Raw genomic sequence first — 24142 nt, 5'->3', positions numbered from 1 at the left:
ATTTTAAATTGAACAAATTGTAACTTGTAATTTTATTATTAAGAAGTTATTCTGATTATCATGTGTGATATTTGTAGTAATAATACAAATGGGTATTAACGCGATGAAAACAGGATATTTTTGTTAATCGACATTCGGGTGAAATTTCTTTGTTATTAAATTAAACTCGATATAACAAATTTAATGATCATCTTCTTGCTAATATTACAATGCATTATACTTACATTTAGCTTGACGTTTTGGCATATCTATCTGTGTGTTTACGGGAGATGATGGTGATGATAAACATGTCTTTATTATTTACAGGACTGGACCCGAAAACGATCGATCTTCTGCCCAGCCCTGGCGCTGGCAACGAATGGGCCAAGTCACTGAAACCTGACTCAGGTAATATATGTTTTTTCAAACTCCTAACATACAGACCAAACAATCATTAACTTGGAAACTTGTTGGGACCACAGTGACAGTCTATCTTTTGAATAGTTTTTCGAAAGATATAAGACGATGCAAGTCTACACGCTTTACTTTTCTATGAACAAAGTACAACCTACTATTTATTTGTTTTTATGTCTCCTTGTTCATTTCTAAGTTTGTTTTATAAATGTCCCTGCAAAACAGACCACTTTTATCCTGCACAGCAGGTTTTTTTCCTTTTATTCTTGGCTCCTTCAACATTAAAATTGACTATCATAAGTCACTTGATCTAAATGAATAAATTATTTGATTTTTGATTGTAAACATCTTGAACGTTGTAGGTCGCGATGGAGAGCAAATGTTCGAGTTTGACGGCGAGACGACGGCGGCCGTGGTCCCGGAGTCGATCCTGCCTCACGCCCTGGCCGGCTCCTTCGGCATCTCCACCTGGATGAGGCATGCCCCCCCTCTGGACGGGGACAAACACCGCAAAGAACATATTGTGTGCCTTGCTGATGACCATAGTAAGTACATTTTTTACGTACCACATATGGCTATGATTTCTAATTAAATCCAATACAATTAGACCGGCATCAGTCTAATATTATTATTATCAGCTCCTATTGTGCCACTGCAGGACAAAGGCATCCCTTCTTTCTTTCCACCTATCCCTGTCTAAAGCTATCTGATGCCAATCTTTAGTGCGAGAGTCCAACTCATTTTATTTCAGTCTAATATAAAATACATAAAAATGTAAAGTTTAATACTCATTTTAAAAAAACTGTTAAAAACAAGTGCTCCGTATCACCACAGTACAAAATAAAATCATATCTTGCATTAACGGTAATTTTTTTACCTCTTCTAGAAATGAACCGCCACCACTACGCTCTGTTCGTTCGCAACTGCCGTTTGATCCTGCTGCTGCGCCGGGACTTCGGAGAGGGAGACCTGAACATCTTCAGACCTGCCGAATGGAGGTGGAAGCTGCCTGAAGTACGTATTCATTTAAAATAAACGTCTATTTATGGTCTGGCCGGTAGTTTATACAAATCCTGATCACAAGGCCACGAGTTCGATTCCCGTGCATAGTTCGATTGATCTTTTCTTGTTTATAATATACAAGTTTCTGCAGTCGTCTTCAACCGCGTAGAAAGATTTCCCTGGTTGAAAAGGGATACTAGTCCTATTTGTTAATCCAGGTTAGTACTTGTCCGTGTACCCAATAAAAAATATTTTGTAGTTTTCACGTGCTTAAATAACGATCCATACGTTTCGCATTATTTTATAATATTAGCGTAAATTAAAATATCCTAAAAGGCCACGCCCCTTATTATATAGAAAATGTGTGTGTATTTCATACACCTCTGTATACACCTTCGTGTACAACAGGCGTTATATATTTATGTTATTTTTATTACTAGGTGTGCGACAACGAATGGCATCACTACGCGGTCAACGTTCGATTCCCGAACGTGGAGCTGTTTGTGGACGGCGAGCCTTACCGCTCGGTGGACGGCAAGGGCCCGGAGGTGATCGACGACTGGCCGCTACACCCCGCTCATGGAGTTAATACTACCCTGGTTATTGGAGCTTGCTGGCAAGGTACATAATATAATCATTTTACTCTAGCGTATAACTGTGGCTTTGCCTTTTTGTTGTTGAAAATAGTACCCTAAGTTCGTCTACAGGATATAATCAATTTATCCTGCTAGATCAGCCAAACAGTTTTAGGATTTGATCCTTCAATGGTTCATCTTCAACCAATTTTATGGTCATACACTTGGCTCTTCGAAATAGTTAACACGGACTGTTTTTTACATTTTCCCACTCCGAAGTAGAGAGACGATTGAATACCACCCACCAGAATAATTTCGGTGCCAAACTTGCTTAACTTATTAAAATGAACATTATTAACGACGAAGAGTGGGAATGTTTCAGTACTATCTTGACCTAGCCTTGTAAGAAAGAAAAATTTCAAGGATAATTTTCGTTCATCAGGTACTGAGAACGACATGAAACATCATCTTCGCGGCTGGCTGGCTGGTCTCGGAGTAGTGCGTGGTACTGTACAGCCACCCCGCGCTCTGTCGTGTCTGGCGCACTGCCGCGAGGGACTTAGTTTGGCTCCCGATCTATGTAAGTTATATAAATAAATATTATTGGACAACTCACACACGGTCATTTGATTCCAAACTAAGCAGAACTTGTACTATGGTAACCAAATAACTGATAAACATACTTATATACTTCTAAATACATACTTATATAGATACATTAACATCCAGGCTCAGAACAAATACTCGTGCTCATTACACAAAGACTTGTCCCGGGTGGGATTCGAACCCACCACACGTGGCGCTACGGTTGTTGCGGCGAGGTGATCGCTTATACCACTGCGCCAAACGTGCAGTAAAAATAACTATGATTTACTGGAAATAATTTTATTTAAAAAATCTACTCCAAAGAAAAACGAGTATTTTATGAAATATGGCTCTTCTGCTATAGTGAATAGAATAAAAAAGTTCATAAAAAATTGTCTAGTTTCATTCTAAAAGTTTTTCCACAAACCTATTGTTGTAATATTTTTATTATAAAAAAAATTGTTTTTAGAACTTTTTCAGTTTTTTTCTAATAATTTTATTTAAACAATGGATAAGAAAATGGACGTAATGTTCTTTACAACTAGGCCTTAACTATTGTTTGTAAATAAATATGTTTTTAACATAATATATAAACATATGTTTTTATCAATATATTTTATAATGTATCATTACCTTGTAGACCTGAAGTCGGTATCAGTGGAGGGTGACGGCGTGGCCGACGTGGAGACTCTGCTGCGTCGCGTGGCGTACGGAGACGCGCGCGCCTTCCCCACGCCCGGCAGAAGGAACGTGCACGTTGCCACTACTATCACGTTAGTATCACTCTTTTTGATATAAGACCATACCTAGTGGTACAAACGTTCCCTTCCTACTCTTCAAATGGTCTAAAGATCGAACCCAAAGTAGTTAGACACGGGTGTATTATTAACAATTTAGTTTCTGATAGTGAAGGAAAACATCGTGATAAAACCTTCAAAAATCTTTGAAACATGCACGTGCACGTGCAATGTGACCTGTATATGACAATAGGTTCAACTCCTATTACCTAAGACATTGTCAATGGTGAATAGTGGTTGTATGCTTACAACTTTTGGTGTAACAATCGAACAGTAGTGGGGAGTTAGAAGTAGTTGATGAATTTCCAAAAACACTAACACATTATTAATTATTCAACGTAATTTTCCCATTCCAGTTGCGACAACGGCCGTATAATCAAAGCACGACCCGCTGAGTCCTACATCATGGTGCTGGCGCCGCAGACGCCGTCCATCCTGCTGAACGGTAGCGAGGACCTGGCCAGAGACTACGCGCACTTCCGAGCTGGTCTCACCGTGTTCCCCGACCTCGCTGTGAGGGTGCTCGCTGGTGGTAATGGACATCCTTTGGCTGGTGAGGAGTTTGTTTAGATATTTATGGGCTTTTTCGGTGTTAAATGATTTTTTAATGTTTTTCGGATAAAGTCGATGCCTGATTTGATAAATTGTTTGGAAGTATTGTCGTGAATTGGTAAATTATAGTTTAAAAAGCTTATTGAAATTTAAATAATTAGTCAAAATAAATAATTATGAAAGAGTTAGCCGACATTTTTTTAATGGAACTATATTTTTTTTATGAAATATCAAAAAAAGTTTTCTTGAGGTCAATGAAATAATGATGATTTTATTCATTTGTACTAATTTCAAGAAAAAATATGAATCACTTCAAGTCCTTGCATTATTTACAAAAAAATATTATTATATTTTACAATTTCTACTTATTTCTACAGAAGAGAGCCAGAAACTGGACTCGTGCGTGGTATCAGTCTACCCGGCACTGAACCCGGACCACGAGGCGCTAGCACTGCGCGACGCGGCCGAGCTGCCACTGCGCTACGACATTCGCGCCGCTGTCACCAGGGACGGAGTGATACTGACTGGAGCTGACACCGTGCATAACTATCAGAAGGTAAGATTTTCATATTATTTATATCTTGTTCTTATCACAGATTACAGGGTGGATACAGCATGTTTTATTTTGGAGGAAAAAGTAACTTGTGTTTGTTCTCGGGTCTTCAGCGCTCTCCTTGCAAAATTTTATGAAAATTTAATTAGTGTTTTAGCCGTGAAGAACTCATACAATTTCATTGGGACCATTCCGAATTTTTTCAAATGCTGATAATTTTTACATCTCAATTAAGAATTTTCTCTATCTTTATGTCGTTTGATAAAAAAAACTTGGTTTATTCAAACAAAACATTCTCGTATCACCTCTAGTAAACCTATAGAAATCATATCGACTTCTACATGAACACAATTAGTATTCCTATAAAGTTCGTACGATTATCATAATCAACAAAACATAGTTTGTATTCGTAGTTTTTCTATTTACGCTAATGTGATACATGTTTGTATTGTGCAGGTTCTCCGTGAAATCGAGTACAGCAACAAGAAGCCTGCTTACTACCTGAACCGTGTGTTCAAACTGACTTGCTCCGAGCTGAACGGACGTTTTACTAGCAACGAATACGTGCAGACGGTGTGTATAATTGAAGTTAATCTTCAATCACTTTCGTAGGACGCAAATAATTAAAAAAATATTGCAATTTTTCGTAAACCTAAGTTTACACTTACGGCACATTTAACATGTACATCGTGTCCCGTAAGTCGCTTTACACCTTCATATTTTCAAAACCTCTTTATTACCAAATGTTAAAAAATACATCAACAAAATCTGTACGTCGTGTGTCATAATTGCGACATGATTTTTAGCGTATGTAAAAGTGACATTTAAGTCATACTCTTAACCATGCTTTAGTTTATCTCCTCTTCTAACAAGTGTTTGTATGTTTGTAACAGTTGACAGTGGTACACCCGCACATGTCGGGCGCCAGCGAGGCCGGTCTCTCGCGGGAGCTGCACCCTAGCGGCATGGCTGATAAGATGGACGCTATTCGCGACAAACAGGTATAGTTTAATTATAGCATAAAAACTAGGATGTTGTCTCGGTTTTACCCGGACAGTCTGGGTACTGCGTAATATTTTAACTTGGTTTTGTAATAAGTATTTTGCAAATGATAGAAGATTTTTCTAGTTTTAGACGGTATTCTTATAAGGACTTATTGACAAAGTTGTTAATGTCTGTTCTTATTAAAAATGAAAGAAACCAGTATTCATTCAGTAAAATTAGAGTAAAATTGAATGTTTAGATCAATTCAGACGGTAGCGTTATGCATTTGCATCATCGTTACCGCGACTATAAAAACGTTTCATGATTTGTGGTGTGTGGGAATCCGCTTTCATATATTGCTACTACACACAAACCGCGCAGTTGTCAATATCCAACACTACCGCTCGAATTCTAGGAACAAATGACGCCGCTGGCACTGTTCGTAAGAGCCCATACGGATAGCGTTCATAAGCGAACATTGCTGATTTACGAAGCTGAAATGTCACTCTAAATCTGTTACGCTTTCTTTTTGGAGTTTTCCCAAATATATTTTGTCCCCCCAGTCGGAGCACGTGTCCCACCGCGGCGCGCACGTGGTGCCGCGCACGTTCGCGGCGCATGCGCAGCGCGAGGCGCACGCCGCCGACCTGCCCGCGCCGCGCCTGCTGGACCTGCGCGCCGACCAGCCCGCTTCCAGTATGTATACGCACTTATTATAGCAATGATAACCCCTTCAAACCCTTCAAAATCGATTGTTTAATCAGAATTAAAATGAAAATTTATATATTTCATGTGTAAAAATATTTTTTTTTACCTGAATGTAATTACACATTTATCCTTTTTGACCCCCAGTGAAAAAAAAAAGTTGATATAAAGTTTTTTATACATGAATCGACTAAACCTATTGCGAATATCGAAGTTTTAGAAATGAATTCAAATTTTCAATCACAAACCGTAACTAATACAGGCTACAACACCTTACCTTTTATAAAAACTAGGAAAATTAACCACAACTAAACTTAATTGTAACTTCCCAGACCACGTAGCCCTGCTGATCGGCGTGGTGTCGTGCGGCGTGGTGGTGGTGGTGGCGGGCATCGCCATCGCGCGGGCCCGCGGGCACGGCCCGGCGCCGCGCGCCCGCGCGCCGCCCGCGCTGCACGCGCTCCACGCGCTGCACGCGCGCGCGCCTCACAACGACTCCGAGATGGCCTGGGACGACTCTGCGCTTACTATCACTGTCAATCCTATGGATGAGGTTAATTATTTCTGTCTTTCAAAAATCAATCTAGGAACAATGTTATTCGAGCCACTAAGCCACATTAAATTATATTTGACATGTTTCAACGAAAAGCATCAATACATAACTGGTTTTGAACGAACCATCGAATACGACAGACACAAATAAAAACAATCAGCTCGAATACAATTAAGGTAGCCACCTATTTCTGCCCAAATTATTATTACATGACACAAATATCACCAATATTTGGTAAATATAGCACGCATTCGATAAAAACAAGAGATAAAAAGTCCAATTACGGAGACGTAACAACATTGACGTTGATACAATCCGTCACCTGCACTTGCACGTTGCTACGTTTTATGTTCCTATCTACAGCTGCTTACCACTATATTCGGACACACAAAGTTATCTAACATCTAATATAACTTGTATTGTTACCAGTCGGCGGCTCCGACGTGCGGCACGCACCTGGGCGCGGCGGACAGCTCGGACGGCGAGTCCTGCTCCGACTCCGACTCCGACCAGCACGACTCCTCCGACGACGATGATGAAGGTATACCACTTTTAACCCTCTCTTTTTATTAAGAGGTCCGTATAATATAATAGTTGATAGATAGTGCCATGTAATACGCCTGAACTGTGCATTCTATACACCCTGCGTCGTATCTCTGTGAAAATCTGCCAGTATTATTTGATTACGTCTCAAATAATAAGTTGATTACGTCACAAATAATAAGTTGATTACGTGAAAGTCCGCGCTTAACTTTAAACGTGCACTAGGAATGCACGACTTGCGGGTGTCAAGCTTCCATATAATCATTTTATAGTATTTTTTCTATTGCATATTTTGTGGCGTATATTTAATAAATCTTGTTATTAATTCCATTAGTATCAGCCTATCTGACAATATAATAATTTGTCTTTTTTGTTCCAGTATTGCCAGGCAAGGAGCACAAGTACAGAAACATTAGCCAGTTGGAATGGGACAACAGCACGATGTAATGCGCGAGCGCAGCGGCCGTACTTAAAGCGCCACGCACACACACACGTCCCCCCTCCCCCCACTCTCACACACAACACACACACACCGCGCATCACTCGCGAGCGCGGCGCGGCCTGTCCTCCGCGATACCTTTCTACACGTCTACATTCTACCTCTAAGACTTTCAAACTTTCATTTACAATCCATTGCGGTTTAAATACGTAGTGTACAACCCAATGTACTGTAAAATTTCTTCACTCTGTTCCCTTCTTTCTATTATAAGTAAGAATTGAACAAAATATAAGTACACGTTTCAAACAAACGATCAAATTAGATTTACTCGAGTAATCGCACAACGCTTACACGTTTGGCTCTATATGATTTTGAATCTTAATCGCACAAAAATAAGAGCTAAAATCGAACTGTTCAATTCTCATTTATCTAAAGACGTGTATTGAAGTATCGCTGACGAAACAAAGCGAGATAATTCAGTACATTTCGGTAACGGAATTGATTTTATACCCGCATCAGTCGGTGAAATACCTAATACCTATGTAGTGTGTATGAAGCTTTGCACAAACACTCGCGTGGCACAAGACTTGGTATCTTGTCTCGGGCTCAATGTACGCGCAACAACTAAACGCAACTGACACCTGTCACTTTGACAGCTGTCAGTGTCAAATGTGACATTCGGAGCTGAACAGAGAGTCAGAGAGCATTGGATAGAATGAATTGGAAAGATGTTTCTAACGCAAGTTTTAGATTGTATTGTGAACTGTTGCATACATTGATTTCGATATAAGCATACGTTTTATTTGTAGTTTATTCTAAGGTCTTTAAAAAATGATCATATCAAATTTATACGTAAAACGAAATATTATTTTATCTCCTCGCTTGCTTTCGTAGAAGGAAGTTTGTCGTTGTTCTAAAATATAGAGATTCTTGACACTTTTTCTATTCGTTTCTACACTTAAGACAAATGAAAAAAAAAACTGTATGTATTAAAATCGTAGACGTTGTAATTTCGTATGGATTCGGTAATAAGAGGATAATTAGTATATAAGCGATCAGATACTATGATTGTATATTATTGGATACATAAGTGATTGTAAGCTTCACTCGTTCTGCGCACATTGAGTTGCTACAAGCGGCGAGATCGGCCAACATGTTGGACAACTCGTCGCACAGTTTATAAACCCGCATTTAGTTTAGTACAACAGTTAAAACACGCATTTATTTACGGTACAAAAAGCTTCGTGATTCCCCATGTGTGTAGATTTTAAAATGTCATTTGACAATGTCCAACACTCGAACCTTTCATGAGCTTCTGACAAAATCGGCTTAAATGTATACTAGGCACAGAGTTATTTGAAAAAAAAAATAGTTGTACGATATTATACACATTATACAGATGGTATCGGTTTAGGATCAGCTACTATATAATGAACTATATTAATTATATATATATTTTGAATGCGTTAAGGATTTTTACTAACAATTAGGTACTAAGTGCTATGTGTTAGTGAGGCGCGCTCCTGAGGGAAATGGCAAACGAAGACGCGTCGTCGCATAGGCGTAAGTGTAGGTAGGTTTCGTTTCTGTCCACTGGCACTAGCGCGGTCGCGCTCCCGCGCGCCGCGGCCACATCGCTCTATCTCTCTCGGACGTTGCATATCAAGGACCGTTTGCCATATTAGCATAGTAATGTCTGTATGAACACTGACTGTACATTCGTAAAGCAATGTTGTGGACATAATCATCGGTGTACTCTTCTAGTTGACGTCACGTGTTGTTTTCTGTCTCTGTCTAGCTGACACTTAAGTTTGACCGTTTTTTGTTTTTCGTTAAGTTTCAAAATGTGTTGCCATCTCTCTCTCTCACAATGAACTGAGATAACTGAGTCGTACTCGTTGAAGAATTCGATATTCTTTATTATCTGTATTAAGTTTAGTTTTGTGATAGAGATGGCAGCACTGTCTGAGCGGCGGGTGCGTTCGGAACATTGTTAAAGTTTCTGAGTTCGTTTGAGTGCCATTATTGATGTTTCGTACAACGATTTGTTGTGTTCCGAGCGTCCCGCCGCCATCTTGTTTCCACCCTCGATTACCGTCCAGTGTCCATTTCCCGTCATAATTACATCCCTTAGATCTGAAGGTTTATCTTTGACGAGACAAAGCTCAAAATCCCGCACAAATGCAGGCATTTGCTGAAACATCCCAGTTTTAAAGTATTACGTGAGGTAGCTACTTACTTTTTATTTTTATTACTATTATATTGTAATACATTATAATTTTTTTCTTTTTGTATTATCTCGGTATTATTACTGTATAATTAGGAAACTTCTTTGATGTATGAATTATTATATTTTAGCTAAAAATAAAGTTGGTTTAAAATATTTAATGGTGTTTTATTTATTACTTACGCTAACTGTCTTACCAAAAAACGTAGTGTTGGTACCTCTAATTTGTAACCTTTGATTATTTAACCCGCCAGTAGTCGCGCATGGGTTAAAAACACCCAGAGCTACAGAATTTCTTCTCAATTACATTTCATTCATTAATTTTCAATTACAGAAATTCTGTATTTCATTCGGATCAAATTCTGTAGCTCTGGGACTTTTCGACCCGTGCGCGACTACTGGCGGGTTAAAAAATGTTTTGTCAATTCCAATCAATTTTGAAACTGTTGATCAGTCAAAAAGACAAAGCACTGTAACACTAATTAAGGCTTATATGTCGTTTATAAGTAAGACAGTGAGCATAAAGGTACACATGCAAATGCAAACAAAACCAGGGCAGAGATTCAATATCAGTATCGACAATGAAATAAATAATGATAAGCGCCCCTAGTGTAATCCGCAAGAACAATTTTTGCAAGTATTTATAAGTGGCAAATGCTTGCAAATTTAATGGAGCAGCAAATCGTGGTAGCGGAATTCTTAAAAAAGTCAGTGTGATGCAAATTATTGCAACAAAGAATCCTTAAAACTGCCGCGCCACGTATGGTGGGTTCGAATCCCATCAAGGATGATTACTTGTGTTTGTGTTAGAAGACGCAACGATGCAAAGATGCAACACGAGACTTCGTAATAAGCAGACTAAAACTGACACCCAGACTACATAAGCTGTTATTTATCAAGTTATTTATTAAATTGAACATTAAACACTCTCAAAATAACATCGTAGGTCAGTAAACATTCAATTGCAATATAACTTCGATAAGAGCTCTTTTGATAAGAAAGTTCAAGAATTATATCATAAATCATTGCTTTCAAGTAGGTCCTTATTATTGAGAGCTTTGAGTGTCACAGTAAGTGTTCAGTAGTTATAATAATACGGTCGTATTTCGTCAATATGTTTAACATTGCTGTTTGTGTCCTCGTGTTAGCCGTAACTGGTAAGTATTTAAATGTATAATACATACGATCTTTAAAAACTTCCCTTGCTTTATACACATCCATACATCTTGTCATAGGTACCTGGCCTTCTTGCAAAATATCGCCAATTTGATTTAATGTTTTTATTGTAACGCCAGGCCAGGTTAAATTATAGGAAAACGTATATGATATACCTTCACCCACTTTTCAAAGTATTCGTCTTTCAGCACTTAAAGCTATTAGAAATCAAATAATATAAAATCAGTCAATCAGTCAGCCTGCGACCACGGCGAGTGCAACCTACGCTGAAATGTTAGGCATTTTAAGGTAAAATGCGTGTTCGCGTTAATTCCCGTATCCTATTATATATTAAACATGCAACGCGAGAGTTTAAAAGTTATGAAAATAATATGAAGCTATACATAGATGCCGAAAAATAAATAAATAAATAAATATATTAGGACAACTCACACACGGTCATTTGATTCCAAACTAAGCAGAGCTTGTACTATGGTAACCAAATAACTGATAAACATACTTATATACTTCTAAATACATACTTATATAGATACATTAACATCCAGGCTCAGAACAAATGCTCGTGCTCATCACACAAAGATTTGTCCTGGGTGGGATTCGAACCCACCACACGCGGCGTCGGTTGTCGCGGCGAGGTGACCGCTTAAACCACTGCGCCAAACGTGCAGTTTGGCGCAGTGGTTTAAGCGGCAGCGGCAGAAAAACATCTACTTTTCGCCATTGGTACAGTTAGACCCACGTTGTAGGGAAATATATTGCTATATAAAGGACATGCTCGTAAACTTCGGTCTACTGTTGAGAATATTCCATCAACTAACATTAAAACCATGAACTGTATAGCCTGGGCGCGTAATATGGATGATCGGGTTTTCCGTACAATATAATTATATTAGGTCGGGGAAAAAGTCTTTTCGCATTATAGTAAGTATGAACTTGTAATAAAATCTCTTTGGCTTCAAGAATCACAAATGAGTACCTACACGGTCCATTAGGTTTCTTCCAGTGAACTTGTGAGGTACCCAAATATCGAGCTATTTTGTGTAGATAAAAGATTTTATTATAAGTTCATACATACTATAATGCGAAAAGACTTTCCCCGACCTAATATATGTAGAAGCCGCGAAACTCGTCCTCAACTTTCTAGGTTTGGAAAAAAAGTATCTACTAACTAGACTACAGACACATAAATCTAGGATATACCTACAGTACTATTAATATCTTAACCTTTTGCCGTATAGATGTACAAGGCAGATACGTGTTCAAGTCAACTATACGTGGATCAATAGATACAAACAAGATTATCACAACGTTCGAGGAAGCGGTGTCTCAATGCAAAAATGAAGGTAAATTAATTCACTCAAGTATGATTGTGTTAATAGTCAATGAAACATCTAGTATTTGTGTACTTATGTCTGTACGTGACAGGTGCAGTGCTAGCGGCTCCTGTGAACGAACAACTTCGAGACGAGATGATAGCACTCATCGGTGTTAATAATCACTCAACACCTTACTTCATTAACGCAAAACTTGTACACTCTCACAATCCACAATTCGTGTCTTCAGAAGGTTAGTATATCACTATGTCCGTGTTGATTATAATGATGAAGGTGTCAACTCACGTAACTGAGTCATTGTACTTACAAGTATTGTTACGTTTCAGGTGTTTCACTAGACGACATGAGTGTGAGTGACATGATCGAGGAGTTAGATCCTCGTGATGGTGAGTGTTTGGCCATGGACAGTCGTACCATACGAGTGGTGTCGTGTTCTGCGCCGCTGCCGTACATGTGCTACAAGGAGAACGATACTATCAGTAATACTACAAAACGAGAGATTAGTTGTGGCACATCTGATAAAGGTAACTGCAAAATACATTATTACCTAAATATCTTGTTGTTTTTGCTAAGTTTTCTACCGCTTCTGTCTGGACAGTAGTTTCGACTGCTGTTAACGAGGTTTTGGGTTCGATACCCGAGGTGTGCAACATGCCAACATGCTATTGGTATATTTCAACTTTTCATTAGAATATTTCTAAATATTAGTCCGAAACTTCAAATCCGAAACTTAAAATTGCCTGATATATGGCAAAATAGACTCATCTTACACGGGACAAACATTGTAAAAAGCGAAACGTGAGTGTATTCTTGTTCGTGTTCTATACACTTTTGCCTACTCTATCGACTACTATCGAGTATTACCCCCTCTTCGGGTCCAACAAATGTGATGTTACGTATATAAAAATAAGTATTTTTTTACAGAATTCGTATATAATAATGTCACAGGCAGTTGTTACAAATTACACAAGCAAGATGCGTCCTGGGATGATGCGCTAGCCATCTGTGAGGCTGAGGGGGGGTACCTGATGATCCCCAACAATGATCTGGAGGCTCAAGTGATCCACGATATGGGGCACTTCTTCATACATGTAGGAATACGTGACTCCACAAACGATAATAAGGGATGGAAAAGTATTCATGGTAGGCATCTGGAACACTTTTACGGTGTATAAGTGTCGTATAAAATAACCAATAGATAACAAGCCCGAGACAACACAAACACTTTTCGTGTATAAAAAACAGATTAACTATCACTAAAGATGTTCCAACGGTGAAGTATTGTATAAGAGTTCTTGAAGGTATGCCATGTCCCCAACCCGCACTTGGTCATCGTGGTCGACTCAAGGCTTAACCCTTCCCTCATATCGTGAGGAAACCTTTGCCCAGCAGTGGAATATTACTGGATTTTTTTTACCAGCTGTGAGCCTAGGACTCACCACTAAGTTGTTGGTTCATAGGCAAAGTTTTCAACTATGCGTTGTTTCAGGGGAGCGTCTTGAAGACATCTACAAAGGGTGGAACTTTGAAATACACCGTTACACAGGAGAGCAATGTCTTGTGTTGATGTACAGTGGACTGGATTACGTCAATTGTGATGTTGAAAGATCTTACTATTGTGAAAAGGACGTTGTTGTATCGTAATCGATTACATAAATAAATAAATATCATTGGACAACTCACACACGGTCATTTGATTACAAACTATGCAGAGCTTGTACTATGGCAACCAAATTACTGATAAACATACTATATACTTCTAAATACATACTTATATTATAGATAAATTGACAACCAGGCTCAGAACAGACACTGCTGCTCATCACACTAATATATGTCCCGGATAGGATTAGAACCCACCACACGCGGTGCGACGGTTATTGCGGCGAGGTGACCACTTGAACCACTGCGCCAAACATACATACATTAAATCACGCCTCTTTTCCCATAGGGGTAGACGGAGACTAGAGAACACCACTTGAACGATCCTTACAAACTTTATTTGCTTTATTCACATCCATACATCTTGTCATACAGGACCGCCGGTTACGAGTACTACGCACCTGGACTTTTTGCAAATAAATAAAATAATGTTATTAAAACTACTGCTCATATTATTAATTACGCGACTTGTACATATTATACCAATAAGTTTTACTGGCCTTAAACGCCTTTTTCTCCAAAAGAAGTCTATCAGACAACCGCTGAATTCTAAATAATACTATTCTAACGGAAATACAACACAAACTATAACAATAAAAGTAGTAGGTAGGTACTTACAAATCTGTGCAAGACACGATCCGTAATTCACTTGGTAATCACTATATTGTTACGCAGACGAAAAACACTAAGACACATTTAAATAATATAATTAAACACATTTTAAATTATCCACTTATCCTACTTAATAAAATAAAAATATAATATATCTAAAATAACTAGCATGGTAGTGACCGCGCAAATTGAAAACGAATCTGTCAAAAATGTCATAACGACAAATGCGTTCGATGTCTCCCTCTCTCTCTAATTAAAATATATTTGCATCTTTCTCGCACATACGTTCCGCTGCGCCTGCATTGTCGCTCGTTACCACAGATTAAAAATAGTTACCTAGTAGGACTTTTGTTTCAATATTGATTAGTAAGCAGTCTCAAAAATTGGACATGAAATATATATTTTTTTTATTATTTTGTTTTTAATGTGTTATTGATGGAATTCGGCATATAGCTGACATCGCCACCAATCTCAACATAGAAAAATCCTTGCCAGGGAATCGCGCCGTGTACCTAGATTCGTAACAATCGTGTAGCATTTTATATTTTTCAATTAACCAACTGTTATTGTTTTGTTTGTCATTAATAGGCTGAAGGAAGGATGCCATGGTAGCGTCTCGATGTAGGTATACAGGGTTATCTTTAAACACTCAAAACCTCGCATGTCTATTGTTATTATTTTGTGTTTTATTTTGATTACAAAATACACATAAAGTTAAACATCACGTATGGGTATGTGAGAGGGAGAAAAATAATAAATAATATAAGCGTTTATTGAGCTTTTTCTTCAGTTTTCCAATGAGCCTCCATTTCACAAGTGAACGCATAGTAATATGATTCACAATTAAAGTCGTCCAACAGTCCACTGTAGTTCAAAGTAGCGCAGGTCATTCGACTTGTTTTATTGTAACCCTCACTCCACACGAAGTATAACTCTGTTTCACGCTCACCTGGAATTAATAAAAAATAGATATTATATTTATATTGTATTATAATTTTTCAATAAATATTATATTTGGAGACCTTACATACTTGATATCACGCCTTTTATACCTGAAGGACATACGTTCGCCTTTTATACCTGAAGGACGCATTACGCGTTTCGCCATTGAAAATGTTAGTCCCATGTAATAGGGGAAAACTTGTCATATACCGGACACGTTACCAGACTCCTTAGGGGTTACTCCTTGAGTCCACCACGCTGGCCAAGTGCGTGCCGGGGACTTAGCATGACCCCAAGAAATGTAAGAAAAAATGCAGTCGAATTGAGAACCTCCTCCTTTTTTGAAGTCGTTTAATAAAAATCTTTGCGCCTGCGAGTCACAATAATTTTTATTTTGTATACCTCTGCTACCCTCATGGGTATAAGGTATATCCCTTGCATATAAGGCTCTCAACTAAGTTGTTGAAATCATCTCTTACCCTTCACACTGAACCACGTATCCTTATCTATCACTCCAGTGAATAGATAGAACCCAGTAGAACCGACCAAGTGTCTGCGGACCGTCAACGCCTCCACCCTATCATTGATGATGACCAGGTGAGCACCTTCCGCCTCGCAGACCGACTTGGCGGCAAACCAGTTCAGTCTTTCATTGTGGAATTTGTAGCAACTGCCTGTAGACAGTGCCGCTTTGTAGCCTGTAAAGAAATAATCTTATATATAAAAGAAATCGCCAAATGTGTTACTAAGAGCATAACTCAAGAACGGCTCATCCAGTTCCACTTATTGTTTTTAAAAAAAGGAAAAAACAAATGCTAAGAAGAAACGTGAGCGGAGCTGCGCGGTTTAGCTAATTAATAAATAAATAGCGGGTTAAGCAACCATAGGCGCGGTCATTTTACAGACGGGTGACCTGAACGTCTTCGTGCTTCGGAGGACACGTAAATAGGCGGTCCTAGTTCTTGTCTACTCAGATAACAGTCTTTAAACCATGACAAAGGTCTTTCGGGCGTCTTGAACCACTTTGACACTAGGATGACAAAGGCAAAAAGTTGCCAGATTCAATTACCGTTATCAGTTCTAGCACATTCCAGCATCTTCTTCTTCCCTCTCTCCCTGAAGCAGATGTACGGCAGCGGCATGGTACATGACACCACTCGTATGGTGCTACCGTCCATGGCCAAACACTCACCATCACGGAGATCTAGGCTGTCAATCATGTGATCCACAGGCATATCGTCTAGAGAAACACCTGCAATGTTAAATATAAAGGAGATTACTCAGGCTTCATACATTTTTGGGCCATTTTTGAAAGTAATTCCGAGTACTTGTGCTACGACTTTAGATTAACTTTAAAACGGTTGTTTCATAATAACAATTGCTTCGGATAATAAATTAATTCCAGTAATACCAGTCGTTATTTTACCACGCCACTACGATTGCGTCGGAGGGACGGATGGGAGGACGTGGGTTCGATTCCCTCACAGAACAATTATTTCTGCGATCCACAAATAGTTGTTTCATATCTGGTTGTACTTTGTATCCGTTGTTTGCATGTTTGTAAAAGTCCGTGCGACACAAAAGCAATTTGTAGCGTGGGAGTTATCTCTTTAAAAAACTAATCCTCTTATTCATGAAAATATATGAAGTTATGAAAGGCTTATAAAGTGTTTTGTTTCTTTCACTCCTTACCGAAATTAAAAGAGAAAACTGGAGAGCTTTTAAACCAAAATAGGTTTATAGTGTGTTTATGAATAATAGGGTAAAACATAGTGATATACCAACCTTCTGTAGACATAAATTGTGGTTTTTGAGAGTGTACAAGCTTTGCGTTAATGAAGTAAGGCGTTGGTTGTTTATTTATATTGATGAACGCTAGCATTTCGTCTCGAAGTTGCTCGGTAACAGGAGCCGCTAGCTCTGCTCCTGAAATGTACAATCATAAATATCAACCCCCGGTTTCTATAGCATTCAAAAGCGCATAAAACTCATGTAAAAAGAAAACGCTATAGAATAGATAAACTACCGCTAAATGTACTCAGAAACCGGGGGTCAAAACAATTATCTTATTGAGTAACGGTGCTGGACTTTGTTTAAAGTGTACAAGTGTGTGCAATACACAGTTGCACTCTATTTCTTTACTCTCATAACCCGATGGGACGGATCACCGACACGACCAGTGAGAGGCCAGGTGCAGCACCGACAACTTTACGTGTTCTCCGAGGCACGGAGGTCTACGAGCTTACTTGCCTTACTCCAAGCAATCTCTGAGAATTTGTTAACAGAAAAGCTCAGACTATTTGGCCCGATCCGTGATCCGAACCCGAGACCTTTGCGTGGTAATCACATACACTACCAACCGCGCCACAGGGGCAGTCAAAACGCTCTTTACTAAGTTGTCGGACCATATATTATTATCGATATAAAATTAATATTCATACCTTCATTCCTACATTGAGTGAGTGCATTTGCCCAAGATAATACGTTCCTGTTGTCTTCTAATGTACCGTTTATAGATGGCTTGAACTCGAATCTGTTCTCTATAATCACAAAATAGTTATTTTTAAAACAACTGAAAAAAAGAAATATGTAAGTATATGTTTTTTTTAAGAGAATTGATAGCCGAATAGTCTATATACGAGTATGCACCTCCCACGTAAGTGGTCGACGGTTGAAACCCAAGGCAACACACCAATGACTTTTCAAAGTTATTAGAAATTGTTATAAATAATAATCACTTGTTATAAAGGTAGTAAACCATATCTTGATGCAACTTGTATACCTGAGAGATGTTAAGAATAGTGTTTGAAGTTATGCAAAGTCCGGGGACTAAAGGCCTTACTATTCCCTCATTCCAGGAGGAGACTTTCACCAAGCAGTGAGACATTAAAGGGTTAAATTTATTATTATAATCTAAATATCTATATCTATGAATTTTTTTAACTTTTCGTTAATGCTTGACTAATGGACAACGCACAGCCGAAACTATTGAGCGTAGAAAGTTGAAGTTTGGTATGAAGATTCCTTAGAAGGTGTTAAGGAGCACTTAAAAGGAAATTCCCTCCTGAAGGGAGTGAAACTCCACGTAATTATATACAAGACAAATTAGGTGTGCAAAGGATCTTTACTACGTACAATATTTATTATTTACAAAATGTTATAAAGTAATATAAACCAACTTACCTTGCCTCATACCAAGTAGGGTAAGCACAAAAGTTGTAAAAGACGGTACACTTAACACTGGTGGATACATTTTGTATGTTTGTACATAACCAAAACACAAATACAAATAATTTCAAGATCAGAAACGTCAATGTTTGTAAGTGAGAAAGGGACAACGCTATACGAACTGTATAGCTATCTCTTTCTCTCGGTAGAACTTAGATCGTTGCATGTTAGAGTATGGAGTAAGATAAAGCTTGACATTTTTGATCTTTTATTGTAAACATTAGACTCGAATAGATAATAACAATTACCTACGTTGTTTTTTTTTTATTTGTTTTGTATTTATCCTACGTTAAGTGGGATCGGCAGAGCATGTAATGATAGTTGTAAGTTGTAAATAAATAAATAAATGTTTTTTTTAACATGCTGTCGAGGCTAGGCAAGGGATTAATTTAAAGTTTTTAAAACCGGCCATCATAATATCACGCGTTTTTCCCTTAAGGATAGGCAGATACCAAATAACGCTACTTGGTACCATCATTACAAACTTCCCTTGCCTCATTTACTATAGGTAAAAATTTGCTCTACGTGGGATTCGAACTTACCACACGCGGCACTACAGCTATTGCCGTGAGGTTACAAACAGAACCACTGAACCACTGAGGTAGTAATTTAGTTTTAGTACATTAATTAAAATTAGTACATTATTAGGATTTTGCATAAATTGTCTTTATTATAATCATGGTTATTGAAAAAGCTGAAATGAATTGTTACAATATTCACCTAAATAACTGACTGGTTTAAATTGCGCCTCCCTCACAAGTGGTCCATTATTATTACCCACTTGTTCCAACGGTGAAGGAAAACATCGTGATGCAACTTTAAGTGCCTGCGAGAACTTTAGAACAGTTCTTGAAGATATGCAAAGTCTCACAGTTAGCCAGCGTGGTGGACTCAAAGAATAAACCCTCCCTCATTCCGGGAGACCCTTGCCCAGCAGTGGAAAATTAATGTGGAAATTAATTAATTTTATTTATTCACATTTATTAATCTCATTATAATTTATGGTAATGACTATACAGCAACGTCTTTTTCACAAAGGAAAGCTCTTTCATCATCACACTTGTTGTAGTTCAACCCTCCGATGTATATCATGATAGCGCAATGCTCTCCATCATAAGTCTTCAGTGCATTGTTCCATTCATTGTAGATGTCTTCAAGACGATCGCCTGAAACAACACATATCATGAGTCATCTTATGATTGAGTGAGTGATTGAGTAAATATGTAAATGAATGAGTCATCATGTGATTGAGTGAATGAGTGAATGATTGAGTGAATGAGGGAATGGTTGAGTGAATGAGAGACTGATTGAATGAATGAGTGAATGAATGAGTCATCATATGATTGAGTGAGTGACTAAATGAATGAATGAGTCATCATATGGTTGAGTGAGTGAATGAGTGAATACTAGACTTATTGATATTTATATTTTACCATTCCAATATTATTTGTTTTATGTCAATACAATAACAAGGTCTTGATTAAGGGTGAAGACACTAGCATCTGTAACACAGCTTCGGCTAGCATAGATGTCAAGACAATGTATGGATATTGTAATAGATTTTATATCACTGAAATATTTTATGTAATGCTAATACCCGTCCACGGCGGCCAATTTCGTTATAACTGGCCCATGGCGCAGGTCTTTGAATATATTGTCCACAATTCATAGGTATACTCTCTATTTCTTCACTCTCATAGCACGGTGGGACGGATGACTGAAACCATCAGTGAGGGGTCAGGAACGGGACCGATGGCTTATCGTGCTCTCCGAGGCACGGAGGTGTATTACGATATCAACCGACTACCGGTTTTTTCTTATAAAATTAGAAATTCGTCTCGCTAAACAATTAGGCTCTTTTTCACCACTCCCGAATAAATATCGGTTAGCTTATAGGTGTCATTTTACATTTCCCCAACCCGCACCCATTGTGGTGGACTCAAGGCGTAACCTCTTCCTCGTTCGGGAGGACATCCTTGCCCAGCAGTGGGACAGTAAAGGGTTAAGAAAAAAACCTTAGCCATAATTTATCTATTGGATATCCGTCACTTATATATAGAACGCGTAAAAGTAGCCCCTACGTACCTCGAATACTTTTCCATCCCTTATTATCATTAGTCGAGTCATGTATTCCTACATGTATATAGTAGTTCCCCATGTCGTGGACCACTTGAGCCTCCAGCTCATTGTTCAGGACCACCAGATACCCTCCCTCAGTTTCACAGATGGCACGCGCATCATTCCAGGTCGTATATTGCGGGTGAAATTTATAACAACTGCCCGTGTCATTGTAATATTCGTATTCTGTAATAAAGACTTATTTTTATATACGAAATAATCATATTACGCCTGTTTTACAATATTTGTCCCATGTATTAGGGAGTAGGTATACATATACCAGAGAAAGGACTAAAGTCCTGCTACCGAGCGTAATCTATAATATAAATTACTAGCTGACCCGCGCAACTTCGCTTGCGACACATAAGAGAGAAGGGGTCAAAATTCCCCGTTTTTGTAACGTTTTTTAATGGTACTCTGCTCCTATTGGTCGTAGCGTGATGATATATAGCCTAAAGCCTTTCTCGATAAATAGACTATCTAACACTGACAGAATTTTTCAAGTCGGACCCGTAGTTCCTGAGATTAGAGCGTTCAAACTAACTCTTCAGCTTTATAATATTAGTATAGATAAAACGTGTCAATAGCATACTGTACGATACGGGAGTCACATCGAAACCTCGTGATCGACAGTCGTAACCATAGAAAACAGAATTTGTCGGTCTGTCTGTCTGTTTTCTATCGTTAACTACTGGTTAACTAGACAGAAGTATTGCAATACTTAATAATAACAATGTATTATGTAGGTAGTCATGTTTTTTTGTAGTTACCTTGATCAGATGTGCCGCAATTAATCTCTGATTCTGTATCATTACCTATTTCTCGTTCAGTAGTATTACTGATCGTATCGTTCTCCTTGTAGCACATGTACGGCAGCGGCGCAGAACACGACACCACTCGTATGGTACGACTGTCCATGGCCAAACACTCACCATCACGAGGATCTAACTCCTCGATCATGTCACTCACACTCATGTCGTCTAGTGAAACACCTGAAACGTTACAATACTAGTAAGTAGAACGACTCAGTTACGTGAGTTGACACCTTACGATGTCATCATTATAATCAACACGGACATAGTGATATACTAACCTTCTGAAGACACGAATTGTGGGTTGTGAGAGTGTTCGAGTTTCGCGTTAATGAAGTAAGGTGTTGAGTGATTATTAACACCGATGAGTGCTATCATCTCATCTCGAAGTTGTTCATTCACAGGAGCCGCTAGCACTGCACCTGTTACGCACAGACGTACACAAATACTAAAGGTTCCATTGACTATTGACACAATAATTATACTTGAGTGAATCAATTTACCTTCAGTTTTACATTGAGACACGGCCTCTTCGAAAGCTGAGATAATTTTGTTTGTTTCTATTGCTCCAGGTATATTTGACTCGTGCACATATCTGCTTTGTACATCTATATGACAAAAGATTAAATAATCAGTGGCCCGATGATACGAGACACGTATCGTCGGGTAACCGACAATGCGTTCGATACGCGACGGATTCTGTGTAGTAAGAAAAGAAACCCGAGGTTAGTATGCATGATCCCGTGTATGGGTCAATTACACATGTTTATTCAGATCCTTACGCAATTTGTCGCAATGAGAAAAGAGTTAGGTCTCAATTCCACCACGTCTAACTACAGGTTGAGGACTTCACATAGATTCAAGAATTAAATTTAAAGAACTCTCATGCATTTGTGGATAGCTTATGATAGATGAGGGTACCTATACAAAATATTCGAATTTTATTTATATTTGTCAAGCTATTCAGGAAGACGAGAAGGCTTTATAACTGTTCTAATAAATAAATACTTACCATTTATAGCTAATGACACGAGAACACAAACAGCAATGGTAAACATATTGACGTACACACTATTGTGACTACTGAACACTTACTGTGAGTTTTCAAAGCTCTCAATATTATAAGGACCTATTTAAAAGCAATGATTTATTTTATGATACTTGAACTTTATTATCAAGGGCTTATCGAAATTGCAATTGAATGTTTACTGACCTACAAATATAGAAGTAAATAAAATAATTAGTTTATCTGTTGTTTGGTTACAATAGCACAGGTTCTGCTTAGGCTCATATCACACCTAGACGGCAACAGCAATCAGTTTAATACTTAAATAATACTTAAATTTATTAAGATAATTCTCAAGCGCTTTGGTCTATAAATTAGAATATATATTTTTTTAATTATTTATATCTATATATTATGTATATAAGAATGAATTGCTGTTCGTTAGTCTCGCTAAAACTCGTGAACGGCTGGACCGATTTGGCTAATTTTGGTCTTGAATTATTTGTGGAAGTCCAGAGAAGGTGTAAAAGGTGAATAAATTCGAAAGTGCGCGGTGTGATTTGAGCCTTATCGTAGTAGCATTCTTTGTTATATTAGTTTCATTGATACGAACATATGACCCAGTGTATTTACCTGCTCACAGGTCATTATGATAAAAAATAATTAAGTATATAAATATGATATAGGCTAGCGTTGATAGCATAAGCTTACTAAGTTAATTGTTATTAATTTGGTAATTAATAAAACTAATACAATTTGTTGTACTTCACATGACTAAGGACTTCCTAACCTGCCAGAAGCGACTCGTTGTACAGCAAAATCGAAAAAAAAACACTATAGTAAGGCCGCTGAGTAATTACCGATTTGACAGATTAAATTATTCTTTACATTAATCGATATAACCTTGCACGAGCGTCACATTTGCGGAATTATTTAGAATACCTCTTTAATATAAAACTTTATGTCAAAATATCAGAATTAAGTAATTTTCCCATAAACACTGTTTCAAAACTTAAAATAGTTTGTAAATAATATGAAAACATTTATTTTTTGTTCTTTGGCGCGCTTGTATAAAGTTACATGGTGCGGATTCGTGCGTCTTGTTTTCGTAGTGATGTGCTTAATAGTATTCGGTCCGAATTCATTGGAATAGGTATGATTTTTATTACAAGGAATATTGATGGAATATAGGAATAAGAATGGATGGATATTTATTTTATTTCATCAAGGATACTCCACCTAATGAAGAACTTGTGTCTTTAACTATTATTGGTTTTGTTTTTATTTAATTACACTCTATACTAGAACATTAAAAACAAACTGATCCAAAATGATGTTAGGGTT

At 38.0% G+C, this 24142-nt stretch overlaps 4 protein-coding genes across 5 annotated transcripts in view; 2 read left to right on the top strand and 2 right to left on the bottom strand.

The window, feature by feature from the left end:
* The window catches only part of Cals (calsyntenin 1), a 199106-nt gene extending 189042 nt beyond the window's left edge, over window positions 1-10064 (top strand). Inside the window, exons 7-20 of the mRNA XM_076131302.1 lie at window positions 307-387; window positions 756-938; window positions 1280-1407; window positions 1836-2016; window positions 2413-2550; window positions 3196-3328; window positions 3709-3905; window positions 4282-4460; window positions 4914-5030; window positions 5351-5458; window positions 6005-6137; window positions 6479-6699; window positions 7129-7240; window positions 7622-10064. Coding sequence (XP_075987417.1) covers window positions 307-387; window positions 756-938; window positions 1280-1407; window positions 1836-2016; window positions 2413-2550; window positions 3196-3328; window positions 3709-3905; window positions 4282-4460; window positions 4914-5030; window positions 5351-5458; window positions 6005-6137; window positions 6479-6699; window positions 7129-7240; window positions 7622-7689 — 1979 coding nt within the window. The 3' untranslated portion in view covers window positions 7690-10064. The remainder of the gene's footprint in view (window positions 1-306; window positions 388-755; window positions 939-1279; window positions 1408-1835; window positions 2017-2412; window positions 2551-3195; window positions 3329-3708; window positions 3906-4281; window positions 4461-4913; window positions 5031-5350; window positions 5459-6004; window positions 6138-6478; window positions 6700-7128; window positions 7241-7621) is intronic.
* Window positions 10065-10966: 902 nt separating this feature from the next.
* LOC142983946 (uncharacterized) lies at window positions 10967-14093 on the top strand. Its single transcript, XM_076131164.1, has 6 exons — window positions 10967-11065; window positions 12323-12427; window positions 12510-12650; window positions 12745-12942; window positions 13343-13561; window positions 13908-14093. Exons 1-6 carry the CDS (start codon window positions 11023-11025, stop codon window positions 14060-14062), a joined length of 861 nt encoding a protein of 286 aa, XP_075987279.1. The 5' UTR covers window positions 10967-11022; the 3' UTR covers window positions 14063-14093.
* Window positions 14094-15356: 1263 nt separating this feature from the next.
* On the bottom strand, window positions 15357-18967 carry LOC142983886 (lymphocyte antigen 75-like). The gene is made up of 6 exons (XM_076131063.1): window positions 18818-18967; window positions 18076-18174; window positions 17420-17560; window positions 16704-16886; window positions 16114-16332; window positions 15357-15641 (listed from the first exon to the last, which is right to left on the bottom strand). Exons 1-6 carry the CDS (start codon window positions 18885-18887, stop codon window positions 15463-15465), a joined length of 891 nt encoding a protein of 296 aa, XP_075987178.1. The 5' UTR covers window positions 18888-18967; the 3' UTR covers window positions 15357-15462.
* An 866-nt stretch (window positions 18968-19833) lies between these two features.
* LOC142983923 (uncharacterized) lies at window positions 19834-23904 on the bottom strand. 2 transcript variants are annotated; one of them, XM_076131129.1, is made up of 7 exons: window positions 23589-23904; window positions 22805-22921; window positions 22296-22400; window positions 22074-22214; window positions 21751-21972; window positions 20948-21166; window positions 19834-20028 (listed from the first exon to the last, which is right to left on the bottom strand). In XM_076131129.1, exons 2-7 carry the CDS (start codon window positions 22848-22850, stop codon window positions 19874-19876), a joined length of 888 nt encoding a protein of 295 aa, XP_075987244.1. In that variant the 5' UTR covers window positions 22851-22921; window positions 23589-23904; the 3' UTR covers window positions 19834-19873. The 2 variants fall into 2 exon arrangements, with proteins under 2 accessions (XP_075987244.1, XP_075987243.1); XM_076131128.1 differs by having other exon boundaries at window positions 19835-20028; window positions 22805-23005.
* Window positions 23905-24142: the final 238 nt, after the last annotated feature.

The sequence above is a fragment of the Anticarsia gemmatalis genome, chromosome 25 (genome assembly GCF_050436995.1).
Source record: "Anticarsia gemmatalis isolate Benzon Research Colony breed Stoneville strain chromosome 25, ilAntGemm2 primary, whole genome shotgun sequence".
Lineage (NCBI taxonomy): Eukaryota > Metazoa > Arthropoda > Insecta > Lepidoptera > Erebidae > Anticarsia > Anticarsia gemmatalis.
Note: the sequence above shows the minus strand (reverse complement) of the source record. Positions and strands in the feature narration are given on the sequence as shown.

Bases quoted from the DNA above. Each gene is read 5' to 3' on its own strand.
- LOC142983946 (XM_076131164.1), top strand. From the start codon at position 11,023: ATGTTTAACATTGCTGTTTGTGTCCTCGTGTTAGCCGTAACTG. The intron at 11,066-12,322 runs GTAAGTATTTAA...TTTGCCGTATAG, and splicing joins CCTCGTGTTAGCCGTAACTG to ATGTACAAGGCAGATACGTG. The intron at 13,562-13,907 runs GTAGGCATCTGG...GCGTTGTTTCAG, and splicing joins GGGATGGAAAAGTATTCATG to GGGAGCGTCTTGAAGACATC.
- LOC142983886 (XM_076131063.1), bottom strand. From the start codon at position 18,887: ATGTATCCACCAGTGTTAAGTGTACCGTCTTTTACAACTTTTGTGCTT. The intron at 16,333-16,703 runs GTAATTGAATCT...ATTTCTTTACAG, and splicing joins ATGTGCTAGAACTGATAACG to GCTACAAAGCGGCACTGTCT. The intron at 15,642-16,113 runs GTAAGAGATGAT...TATTAATTCCAG, and splicing joins TACGTGGTTCAGTGTGAAGG to GTGAGCGTGAAACAGAGTTA.
- LOC142983923 (XM_076131129.1), bottom strand. From the start codon at position 22,850: ATGTTTACCATTGCTGTTTGTGTTCTCGTGTCATTAGCTATAAATG. The intron at 22,215-22,295 runs GTAAATTGATTC...TGTGCGTAACAG, and splicing joins GTCTCAATGTAAAACTGAAG to GTGCAGTGCTAGCGGCTCCT. The intron at 21,167-21,750 runs GTAACTACAAAA...TCTTTATTACAG, and splicing joins TTGCGGCACATCTGATCAAG to AATACGAATATTACAATGAC.